At 49.4% G+C, this 12872-nt stretch overlaps 1 protein-coding gene across 5 annotated transcripts in view; it reads right to left on the minus strand.

Moving 5' to 3' along the window:
* Positions 1-4550: 4550 nt before the first annotated feature.
* NFYC (nuclear transcription factor Y subunit gamma) overlaps positions 4551-12872 on the minus strand; it is a 63037-nt gene continuing 54715 nt past the window's right edge. For 4 of the 5 annotated variants that reach the window (XM_060140398.1, XM_060140399.1, XM_060140400.1 and 1 more), the window contains exons 7-10: positions 12476-12634; positions 8761-8868; positions 6243-6302; positions 4551-5285 (exon numbers count right to left, since the gene is read on the minus strand). In XM_060140398.1, the coding sequence (XP_059996381.1) occupies positions 4854-5285; positions 6243-6302; positions 8761-8868; positions 12476-12634 (759 nt within the window). In that variant the 3' untranslated portion in view covers positions 4551-4853. The remainder of the gene's footprint in view (positions 5286-6242; positions 6303-8760; positions 8869-12475; positions 12635-12872) is intronic. The other variant, XM_060140402.1, reaches the window with a different exon arrangement.

Here is a 12872-nt window from a genome sequence, read left to right on the forward strand (position 1 = left end):
TTTAAATAAAGGGCAAAATAAAGACATTTTGGCACATTCAATATCTTAGAAACCTTCTGTCCCATGGACCTTCGCTGAAAGAGAGAGGCACAAGGGCTTGGGAGCTGGAGAGGCGATGTGGCTCAGGGCTGCGGAGGGAGGCTGGGCTCTGTTTTGGACCTGTCTTCAGCACCAGCCAGCCTGAGGAGCTCAGCCCAGCCTGGCTCAGCCAGGGCCCAGCTCAGGTTCTCCCCTCCTGAGTGCCAGCCTTGCTATCCTCTTATCCCCTCATGGTAGTGGCCCAGCACCCAAGCTGGGGAGTACCACTGCCAGTCTGGCTCAGAGGCCTCCTTGAGGAGGCCAGGCCCAAGTTTCTCATGTGACCAGGTTTTGCCTGGCCCTCTGCCCTGGGGCCCTCTCCTCCTGGGAGGTCAGTGAGCAATGGGACAAAAGCTAGGTCCCTATGCAGGAGTTGGGGGGCGAGGACTTTCATTCTCTGTAGGAAAAGAATCACTTATCAGAGGGGACGAGACCAGTGGGGCTGAGCCGCCTGGGATGGGAGACTTCTTGGAGCACCTGGCTCCACTCAACCAGCTGGTGCCCTTGGGTAATTTCTTAAACTCTTTGAGCCTCAGTTTCTCATTAATGAGCAGGATACCTACCTAATGAAGATGTGAAGATGAAATGAGAGAATCCATCTAGCTTTAGATGTATTTTCCTACACAGAAATTTCTTAAAAGAATCATCTCCATCGAATACTCCTGCCTAGCATATCATCAGTCAGTGCTCAGCAGAAAACTGTTCCCAACAAAAAAGTGACAGCGACAGCCAATGAGCAGCGGTAGGAATGTGTGCAGTGTCGGAGGCCCCATCTTCAGGGAAGAGTTCGTGTTTGTGAACTTAGTCATCAGTTACCGTCATTCTCTTGGTGCCAGGCCCTGAGCTGGGCTCTGGAAGCATGGAGATGACCCTGAACTGGAGGACCATCGGTGAGGAAGACAGCCAAAACCAGAAAGTTTTAACAGACTGTTCAGAGCCTAACTCGTCTTGTGTTTGTTGTCTATCTTTCCCCTCCCCACTCCCACCTCTCCCCCGGCCCCCAACCCAGTATAAGCTCCATGATAGCACAAACCTCATCTGGATGGTTTTCAGCTGTCTTCACAATGTCCAAAACAATGTCTGAAACACAGAAAGTGCCAAAGAAACATTTGTTGAACGACCGTGTATATGAGCACTAATAATAGAGGCTGTAGAAGTTGCTGTGAGAGCATCAAAGAAGTCTTTGCTAACTCTGTCCTAGGAGTTAGAAGTTTCTCAGCAAGGGCCATTTAAACTGGGCCTTGGTGTATGTATAGGAGATCAATAAGTGGAAAAGGAAGTAAAAGGACATCCAGGCGTTGGGGCCAGTTGAAAACATGGAGGTGAGTTCAGGGACCAGTGAGTAATTGAGTGTGACAAGAATGTAGAGTTCAGGGGGGAGGAAGAGTGGAAAGACACAAAGCTGGGGAGATAAGAAGGGCTGTCAAAAAGTCTCCTTATTAAAATCTAACCACCTACCCTGATGTAATACTCTGGAGAGGATAGTGTTTCCAGCCCTCACTGTTGCCCCAGGAAGGCCCCTCCCTTCAAAAGTTAAGGGTCTTATCAGGAAAGGGGTTAAAGATCTAGTACCAAAGATCTAGTACCCACTGAGAAAGGGGACAGTCATACCCCATAGTTCCTAGAGTTGTCTGAAGTTGGGATAAGGGTGGGACAGGGCACCTCCCAGATTTGGGCGAGTGCTACATGCTGCCCCCTTGTGGCCTCAGCAGAATTAAGCAGTAAGGAGGCTGGCCAGGTGGTCTGTTCATAATCCCAGGGGCCTCCAGCCCCCAGCATCGCCTTCTGGGAAAGTTATCCCAACCACCAGCTGTCAACAGACCAGACCTAACTGCTCTATTTATTCCACGTATACTCAAGGCTGGGCCAGTGGGTCTGGGGAGGCAGAGCGAAAGGAGACAGTTCATATTTATAAAGCCCTGTCTCTCTCTCTCACACACACACACACACACACACACCACCTTTGGCCAGAAAGCAACTATGTATGCACAGGGGGTCAGGAGACCAATGTTTTGGTTTCAGCTCTACCCCTATTCATGGCATGACCTTGGGCAAGTCACTGCACTTCACTGGGCCTCCTATGTCTCCATCTGTAACACAGGGATCACCATCCCTCTTCCTGTCTCCCCTTGCAGGGTCATTGTGAAGATCATTGGGAGGACAGATGCTGCAAGTGCTAGGAAAAATGTTTAAGAGTGCTCCGGATGTAAGGGGATCGTGCTGGGTATTAGATAGGGGCTCTCTTGGGCAGCATCAAAGTGTTTGTTTACACCCGCATGGGCCCTGCTGGCGGGGAAATTTAAAGGGAACGTGCTCAGTAAGGCAACTGATCGAAACATTTCCAAAATAAGAATGGAAGTCTGCAGGAAAATGGGGACCCATTGACTGGTCTGAAATTTCAGTTATGCTTGGGTTTTCATGAATGGGAGGAAGAGCAGCAAGGTGGGACTGTGCAGTGACCTCAAAATGAGAGGTTAGCCAGGAAACGAAAAGACCTGAGCTTCTGCCTTTTCTGAGCCCAGCCTCCCTTCTGGGTGCTTCTCATTCACAAGCGCTCTCTTGAATCCTCTCCACGTGGGGCTGGGCACGTGCTGTCAGTGAATTACCTGCATGTCTCACTGAGACGTGTTTGGGTACAGGACAGTGGGAAAGGCCAGATGATCCCCTTCAGAGAAAAGTCCAGGGCTAGAACGAAGGGGGCAGACCTGACTTCTCATGGTGACAGTATCACCTGCTTCATCTACCTTGATGACACTGGAGGGGTACCATGTATCCAAAACCTTACAGCAAGGAACATCTTTGCTTTTGCTAAAGAATGTTATCTTTCTTTGTTTTAGATATGAATCTCTTACCTGGTCCCATCTCTCTTTTTGCCCTGGTGGTCAGGAAGCTCGGGATCGAACGTGAAACCTAATTTTAAGAACTCTGTAGGTCTTTGCAGCCAGAATATTTGTTCTTGTTTTCGATGATCCTGATTTCCTACTCAACAATATTCTTCCTAATTCTCATCTGTCACATTTTTTCACTGTGTATGTTTTCAGTGCAAGCCGTCTTATTTTTTCTTGTGGAGTAAGGTAAGGTACACTTAGGTAAGTAACTGAAAATGAAACAGATGAGACAGATGTCCAAGTGCTTACCATGGTTAACAGTGGGGGATATTCGGTGAGGGAATTATTAAGAGCATCAGGGTCAGACTTGAAATAATCGAATATTAAAGCCCCTTCCCTAACCCTGCTTCACACTGTAAGAGTCCCCCAAAGAAGGGAGTTGCCTAAGGTTTTATGACATATTACTGACTGAGAAGACATCAGTACTTTTCCTGGCAGCCAGTTCTCTGCTCTTCCCATGACCACAGGCCTCATTCTAGCTGTAAATGGCATGGTGAGGGGAAGACGGCTCACCGCTGGCCTCTACGGCCAACAGAGGCCGTGAAGAAGTGGAATGCTCCTTCTGTTCTCCATACTTTCAAGCCCTGGCTGTAGAACCCTTCTGACCTGCTGGCTGACAAGGGGCTTGGGCTACCCTCCATGGCAGATGCCATCCATGCCTTTGGTAATGGGCATGGCTACAGCAGGCAGCTCAGAGTGCCAGCCTGTGCCGAGACAGGAGTGGAGGGACGTACTCGAGTCCTTGCTTAAGGACAGAGAAAGCTTTCTCCATGAGAGATGCTCTCTTCACCCTCGGCCAAGGACACAGGCTGAATCTGGCCCATGTGTCATACGTAGTCCAGGAAATAAGGCAGGCAGGCAACTCTGAGCAGCAAACGTTCTGATGAACGTTTAAAAAATGAACTTCATTTTTTAAATCAGCTGAAGATCTCAATTTGAATCAGATATGCAGCTCAAGTTCCCTTTGCTTTGGACATCCTCCCTCCTCACAAGGGTGTTCCCCTCCTTCACAGACACCCAACCTGAGGGCAGACGAACCTTTCTAAGCCTTTCCCAAGCAAAGTGGTCCCATGAATGTCCCCAGACACAGAAACCCAGACTCCAAATTATCTAAAATGAGATTTATTGCATTTCATGCAGTTTGAAGTCCATGCAGCAAAGGAGACTAGCATAATTTTTAATGCATTTAAAAATAAAATAAAATTAAAACTGGGGGGTGGGGGGCAAATACACAAAGTCCTAGTCTCCTTGAGTCCCTGGAAGAGAAGGGTTTGGGAATGAAACCATCCACTCCCCATGGCAAATGAGTCTCTTAAATGCATGGAATGTTTCCATGGCCTCTGATGCAAATCCACAGAGCTCTGGGGCAAGAGCAGGGGCGCGGGGAGAGGAGCACTAGTGAAAAAGAAGCTACACACGGTCACCTAATTCACCTGAGGGCAGAACAAGGTGGTAAATCCTGGGTCAGCAGCTGTTCCAAGAGTCAGGAGATTACATACACCCCTGAGGAGATTTGCTCCTAAAAGAAGTGGCAGTAAGAACCAAAAAAAGAGAAACAAAAGAAATATTTCTTCAACCACACTCTTCAAGAAAATGCCATAAATATGTTATTTATTATTTTCATTTCATAGCATTGGACACACAGCTCAACATATTGAAATATTGATTCCGTGGAGAAAAAAAAAGGGAAAAAGGAAATAAAAAATATTGCATCTTTCTGTTGTGGAGAATCTCTGCCCCCAGGCGTCGGGCGTAGTGCACCAGTGTCCTAGCCTGCAGGAGGCGCTGAGGTCGGCAGGGTCCTCTGGGGAGGGAGGCTGTGCCCATTGCCCGGGGCTGTATGGCAAAAATTGTGTTGGGTGTCCTTGGCCTTGCCAGCTCAGGCCCTCAGTCGCCGGTCACCTGGGGGGCCTGCCCGTCGGAGGGCTGGTTGGCTGACTGGATGAACATGGGTTGGGCGAGGTCCTGGCCGGCAGGCATGGTGACTTGCTGGATCTGGTAGAGCTGCTGCGAGGGGTGGAGAGGAGAGAGTGAGGTCACCCCTGGGAGAGGGGCATGCAGCTCCCTATGGGCCTCGAGTTGGTTGGGGGCCCCAGATACCTCAACCACCACCCATTGCAAGGCGTCAGAGGGAGGAGGGGAAGTGGAGTTCTGCTGTGGTTGGGAGCAGCAGACACAGGAGGCACCAGCCCGGTGAGAGGGGGTATGTGTGGTGGGCGGGGAAGAGGTGCAGGGAGTTGCATTTCCTGTGGCTTTCACTTCTCTGGGCTCTGCCTCTCCCGTTAGCTCAGAGCCTCGAGCTTGCTGCACGCTGTTCCTCTGTGACAAACACAAGCAATTCGAACCACTGTACCAGCAGCTTGGAAGTCAGCATTTCCCCAACTCAGTAATCCTCACTGGCAGGGGCAGTAGGGATTACCCCTTCTCCTCTTTTCCTCAGAATATCTGGCTCAGGCTGAGGCTACGCCGAATCTCCATCTCCTGCATGGGCCCTGACGGGGAGGCAGGTCAGCTGGGATTAAATGCTTACTACAGCGAAGACCCGCGAAGAGGCTCGCGTAGCCACTACGGAAGGTTAGGGCCAACTGGACATGATTTCTCAGGTATTTCCAAAAGAAACCAAAAGCTAAGACCCCCTGCCACAGCAGCCCTGGCATGTGAGCCTGGCATCTGGTGCTGGCAGAAGCCAGAGTTGGGTCCTGATGCCAGTTCCTCTCCTTTCTGGGCAGCAGAGAACATAGGCTTAGGCATGTCATCCTATCATGTCCTCAGGGGTCTCTGGCAAGATAGTGCGAAGGGCAAGGGGGCCGGCAAAGGGAAGATCCCTTCCTCACGAGCTTAGAATTACTGAATTCCAGGCACCTAGAGAGCTTGCGAGGTCACATGTTCTCTGCGTTTCAACTAATCCATGCGATTAAAAAGAGCGTGGCTTAGAGAAAAACTATTCTTAAAGAAAGGAAACAGGAGACCTGCATGCTAGTCCTGGTTCTGCAATGAACAGCTAAGCAAGCACAGACAAGGCACTTCCCACCTCCAGGGCTCAGTTCACTCATCTGTAAAACGGGGACTGGGGCTACATAATGTCTAGGATTATTGTCAACTCCCACCAAGTCTATAAATCTAGAGGATAGGCAAGACTGTTGTTTCAACAATTTCTGTCCACTCACTGTCAACAGATGATGGGACAGTTGCCCTAGCCATCCAAACCCACAGGTATCACCTGCTACCCTGTCACAACTCCTCACCCTCTGCTCCTGCCTAGGCTGGGTGTCCTACCTGTCCATCCGTGAACTGGCTGAACTGCTGCTGTCCTTGCTGGACCTCTGTCTGTGTGATCTGTAGGAATCAAGACGGCAAAGTAGGCAGATCAGCTGCAGGGTCTGGTCCACTAGTCCACCAGCCCGCCAACCAGGAGAGGGTCGTGAAGATCAAAAGGACAATGCACATAAAGTGCCCAGAATGAGGCCTGGCACAGAACAGGGGCTTGATGAGTAGCAGGAAAACAAGGGTCCCTCCCTACCCCCTAGCACAGACAGCTACTCAGAGTTGGCACCATACAGAGGACCCCGGAGCATGCAATATTCAATTTCTGCAACCATCTCTCTTAATGTCCACCTAACTACCCCCCGCCCCACCGAAACCAGCCCCTTGCTAAGAAGGTCTTTCTGGGGCCTGAGGCTCAAGTCAAACAAAAACACCTAGCTCCTAGGTACTGACAGGACAGGGCATAACATTTATGGTTTAGGCAGAAACCCTAAGAGTCTGTCTTTCAACCAGTGAAGGCAGATTGCAAAACACTGGGCAAAGTGGTGAGTGGTCCCTTTCATGCTTGGAAGGTGGGCTCCAAACCAAACCCGTATCACCCAGATTATCTGACTGGAATATGAAACACCCTGGCGAGCAGGTGGCCTTGGCCCTGGAAGCCCTTGTGGCAGACCTATGAAGTACTTTTTCCGAGAGAGGCCACGTGCAACCCTCTGGGCCAAGGCGGGGGTGGGGGGGCGGGGGTAAGGAAAACATTTATCACATGTACTTAAAATCTTATGTGGGCATTTTAAATACATTTTAAAGGAAATTTACAGACATGGAGAACTGCATCATATAATGCCAGTTGCTGCAGACAGCTTGGTAGACTAGAAAAAAGACTGAAGAATGTCTGTGTGCGTATATGTTATCTATGGAACATTTGACTAGCTAATGTTTTCTGTGTACCTTCTCCTGGAATCATCACAGCCACCCTGCAAGGTAAGGACTGTCTTCTCGAGTGTCCTCACAATGGGCCAAAACAAGCCATCGGGTCTACCCATGAAGCTATGAGGAAAACAAGGGGACAGGTATGAAAGGGCTTCATGAGGGTTTCTTGCTAGTGTTCTTTGTTTTGGGTCTTTCTCCGCCCACCTGCTTGAGGGCAGGAGCTAAGTTTTGTCTATCTCAGTGCAAAGTAAGTATTGAAGAAATATCTGCAGAATAAATGAATGATTCTGAGACAAATGGAAAATATGTGTCATAGATGAGAAGGTTTTAACTGTGCCCTGTGGCCAGCAGGATTGCCCTTCACATCAGTTGAGAAGAGTTTCATTCACCTTTAAATTCCATTTACACGTTAACATTCATTCAACAAACGTTTACTGAGCACCTACGAAGTGCCACGTTGTTATAATTACAATCTGTTGTTACACAGACTCCGTCCTCAGGCACCCTCTTCTTGCTTCACTCCTTCCTCTCTATACACCCAACTTTCCCCACTTTCTGGCTTTAGTTCCTGGTCTCAAAACTGACCTCTGGGGAACCAAGAACTCTTCCTTCTCATTTCCTCCCACCCTGTGCCATAGAAAGTTTCTGGATCCCAGGCTAGATCTTACAAGTTTTTTTTTTTAAAAAAAAAAAAAAGAGGGGTACACTAAAGGGTGGGACCAATCTTGAGATCTGATTCCACGTCAATGAGCCCCAGGAAATTAGGGAAAAGCCCATATTCTTATGCAAGCCAAGGAATGGGTTTAGAGTGGGCCTTTAAAGATCCCAGAGACTACATGGAACTCAGAAGCCCTGCTTTTGGCTCATTCCTCATATTTTCCCAAATGAGATCTTTGGAGACCTGCTCTACAAACTCAGCTCTGTCACTACTGTCAATAGATACATCACCAAAATGCAACTGGGCCAGACGAGTCCAGCTCTTTAACGATCGCTTCTTTTTTTGGGTCTGAGGCAAAAGAATTGATTAACAATGCCTCCCCTTGTCCAGCATCCCCGTCCCCTGCAAATAATACCCACATCCCCCAATCCCCAAGCCCAGGGAGGCAGCCCCCTCGGCACCTGTGGCTCAGCCTTCAGTATCTCAGGGCATGAGAGGAGATGAGGAGGGCAGTCTCTGGTTAGGGGTGCATGAGAAGGTAGAAGTAAAAACCTAAGTAGCTTTCCAAGGGGCACAGGAGGCGCCAGATCACAACAGTCATCAGGTTTAAAGATGGAAACTCAGCCTGACGATGAGGCAGTCTGTCAGAAGGCTTCCTCCAGTCAGACCTGCGCACACACACACTGGGCTTTCTTCAAGTAGCCTTGAGGCTTCCCCTGCCTTGAGCTTCCTTGTCGCTCAAGAGCACGATGGTAAGAGACACACTTTGAATTCAATCCTCCGATAAACCCCATCTGTCCCTTGGGGTGCAGAACAGACGTGCGGGGGGTGGAGGCGGCTCTTGCTGAAGGATGAGGTGGCGAGAGTTGTGTGCTGAGCACTTTGTCAGAAGCCAGCTCCAGCTGGTTCCCAACTCAAGCCCTGAATCTCTGCAGCACATACCTGTTGAGCATTGGTGGCAAGCGTCTGGATCTGTCCCTGCACAACCTGGGTGCCTGATACAGGCTGGGCTAAGCGAATATACTGCAGCTGGCCGGCATTCAGCTGCACCTAGGCAGGGGCAGAGACAAACAAACCACCGGAGACTGAATGCAACCTCAAACAAGCAAACTTTCCACGACAAGAAATGGGGACTGTCCGCTACCCGTCCCCACCCCGACCCCTCCAAAAAGGCCGACCCTGCAAAGTTCCTTTTTAACAGAAACCCAAACAAGCAAAACCATAATATCCCTACCCCGTAAGTCACACAACACAAAAGAGAATAAGTTCCTTGAATGGACTTGGGGGAAAATTCCCAGAGGATCTTGTCATATATGTGAGGACAGCACGGCTGGACCCTCAACATTCACTGGCTCTTAGCTATTTGCTCACAGTTTATGTTAAGATTTGATGCCAAAGACTGTCTGACATTATCGGAACGCTTATACCTTAAGTGTGGGGCCTTTCTCCCCTCCGTCTCCACCCTTCCCCACCCCTGTCCCCGGGACGGCTGATCTAATACTGAGAAGAGCCCCGGAGTCTGCCAGGAGTAACCAAAGCCGATGGCCATCACTCCGCACCACAGCCCTAGAACTGCCCAGCCCCATGCTGCACATCTTGGAAGAGAAAGCTGGCCCGCTTTACTATCTCCGTCCCCAAGAGCCAGGACCAATAGGGGTCTGTGGGACTTTTAGGATCCTTGGTGTTCAGCACTAGCTTCTGGCCAAATACCTCCCAAAGGGAAGCTGAATCAATAAACCTTTCACATAAAACCCCATCGTCGGAAACCAAAGCTACAAAAATGCCCTTAAAGTCCCTCATGCTTAAGATTAAGTCTCAGCTAATACAATAATACCACATGCTGCATTTAATTGTGTGCTAAAAGCCTTAACTCAGGCTCTTAATGCTACAGCATAGCACGAAAGCATTAGTGAGTGCTTCGAGCATGGGGATGAGGAGAGGACCAATCAGCAGAGAAAAGAGTCAGCAAAGGAGGACTCCGGACAGTCACACTCAGGATGTGGGGAATGAAGGCGGCTCCAGGAGGACCAGCAGATTTGGTCTCTCTCTATCTGGAGGCCCAGACACCACCCTCCCTAGCTGCCTAGCCTGCTTTGCTTGTAAGGGTGAGCTTCTTGAGGGTAACAGGCAAGTCATGCCTCTTTGTCCTGGAGCAAAATTTCCCCTTGCCTTCAAGAGCTAACTTCATTGCAGGGGCTTTTACTTCCGTGAGGAAAATGCTGACAGGAGGAAGCTTCTGCATGCAATGTTAAATCAAACTGCTTCCCTGAAACTTCAGACTCAATGAGGATTTGAACCACCAAGAAAAGACTAACACTGAAGTTCCTGGTAGAACGTTCCAGAATTGTCCACTTAAGGCAAGATGGAGGGACACAAAATCTAAACCCGTTAATAATCTGGTTCAAAGGAGACAGGGCAAGGTATTGTGACCTGTAGTCATTTCTCTCCTGAGAACACGCCAAGAGGAGCTGCTGGGAAGTTGTGATGCCAAGCCTAAACTCCCCACTACATCCCACGGTGCGGCTTCCAGGCAACATTAAGTTGCTTATGGGGAGGAAGACAGCTGGGTGGAGGCTTGGGAAACCTCATCTGCCGAGACAGATGGTGGCTGGTACCAGGAGTCACCAGAACTCGTGCTGAGGAACATGGGATGAGAGACCGAAGCCTTGTCCCAGGAGTGGGGGAAGGTATACTGCTGGCCATAGGGATTTTACATTTCCCAGCTGGGAAGAGCTCTTTTGCAGAAACTCAAATGTGACTGAAAAGCTGTGAGCCAAACAGTTCCAAGCAGTTCTTAGAAGCAAGCTCTTCTTTCAGGCTTGTGTTTAGGTACTGGTGATGCTCTGCCCTTCAGTCCTCTACCACAAGGGTAGGCCTGGGGACGCTCACACCTTTTTAAAATTACAGAGCAAAGAAGCCTACCCCCTGGGCTTTCAAAAGAGGAGCAAAGCTTCCTTCCTAAAGGTCATCACTAATACGAGCGCTCTGGTGAGTTTAGAAATGCAGACTCCTGCAGAAGGTATACAGTGAAGACCAGGTCCTAAATTCTGCAACAAGTCTTCTGTGCCCCAGAGGCTTTAAAAGACTCAAGTTAAAGTTACTACAGGGCTTCCCTCGTGGCGCAGTGGTTGGGAATCTGCCTGCCAATGCAGGGGACACGGGTTCGAGTCCTGGTCCGGCAAGATCCCACATGCCGCGGAGCAACTAAGCCCGTGAGCCACAACTACTGAGCCCGCGCTCTAGAGCCCGCGAGCCACAACTACTGAGCCCACGTGCCACAACTACTGAAGCCCACGTGCCTAGAGCCCGTGCTCCACAACAGGAGAAGCCACCGCAATGAGAAGCCCGTGCACTGCAACGAAGAGTAGCCCCCGCTCTCCACAATCAGAGAAAAGCCCATGCGCAGCAACAAAGACCCAATGCAGCCAAAAACAATAAATAAATAAAATAAATTTATTAAAAAAAAAAAGTTACTACAAAGTGTGAACTCTTCTCTGGCTTAGCTGAACTTGTTTTGGTGCCCCCACATGCAAAAATGAGAACCATTTGTGAGAGAAGTCATGGGCTGGTGGCTGCAAGGAATCTGGAATTGATGGGGGTGTGTGTGTGTGGCGTCACCACCCCCAGCCCCACGCAGTGGGGGAAGGAAAGGGAGGGGGGAAAGGGAGATGGAGCGGGGGATGGGAGGGGGAGAGAGAGATGAAAAGGGAAGAGGTAAACAGAGGGATGCACACACACCCCTTTCCTAAGCTTTCTCCTGGCCTATTACTCTGTTAAGAAGAACAGTCCCCAAAACAGAGTTGAGGATACTTTCTGAACTTTCTTCAAAAAGGAAGTAGTTAACCAAGTCCAAGTGAGTTTCTGTATCTGCCTACATTTCATTTACAATAGGAAGGGCAAGGGGCAGGAACAGGCCTGCTCCATGTCACTCATTTTCCACATTTTTTTGTGGCAAATTGACCAATGAATAGATGGCAAGTGTTAAGACAAGGACCTTTTTTTTTTTTTCCACCAAAGAACAAGTACAAGTGAAAAAGCCAACAAATCTAAGAAATGAAATCCCTCAAGGCACACAGGAAGTAGCAGTCCACAGTGAAGGAATGGGTAAGTTAAATGAAAGCCAAAAATACACTTTGCTGCAGGCTCCACTGGGAACTGACTCATGAATATGCAACAAGTGTATTTATGGCCTTCTCTATACACCTCCCTCTTATTCTCTGCAAATCAAAAGACAGGACTAGGACTGCCTCACAGGGCCTTTGGGCCTTGGCACAGAATAGTGGTTACAATGATTTCTCTGCGTAGGCCGAGTGAGGGGAAATGGAGAGGAGCTGCCCCATCGTGGTGAGCCCGAACCTGGATTAAAGGAAAGCAGGGCGTGTACAGTGAAGCAAGTTGTGGTTTGGGGTAATGGGAATATAGGTTTATAACAAAGTGTGTGTGTGTGTGTGTGTGTGTGTGTGTGTGTGTGTGTGTCTGTGTGTGTGTGTCTGTGTGTGTGTGTGTGTGTGTGTCTGTGTGTGTGTGTCTGTGTGTCTGTGTGTGTGTGTGTCTGTGTGTGTGTGTGTCTGTGTGTGTGTGTGAGAAATCTTTAACTATTTCCTGTTATACTGTTGAGCAAAGTGCCACGCAGACCTTAAGGCAGGGCAGGACTTACCGGGATCTGCTGGATCTCTCCTGTGTTCGTAATGATCTGCTGCATCACCTGCATGGTCTGTCCAGTGCCACTCTGGGCCTGCTGGGCTTGACCCTGCGGCTGGGCCTGGACAATCTGCACCTGCTGACCTTCTCCAACCTGCATGGTCACGGGTGTGGTCTGGAAGGAAGAGTCATGAGAAAGCTGACTGAGCTCCAGCCCAGAGCCATTAGGCCTACCAAGGGGTTAATAACGAGCAGTTCACCGGGAGCAAACCCCCTCCATGGATGCCTGACCTCATCGCAACACTAACAATACTCAACCTACAGAGTCCTTTGGGCTCAGAGCACTGTTCAAGTCACTCTCCAAAATAAAAGACAGGAAGGCCAAACGGATTTTTAGACTCAGAGTACAGAAT

The sequence above is a fragment of the Lagenorhynchus albirostris genome, chromosome 2 (assembly GCF_949774975.1).
Source record: "Lagenorhynchus albirostris chromosome 2, mLagAlb1.1, whole genome shotgun sequence".
Taxonomy (NCBI): domain Eukaryota; kingdom Metazoa; phylum Chordata; class Mammalia; order Artiodactyla; family Delphinidae; genus Lagenorhynchus; species Lagenorhynchus albirostris.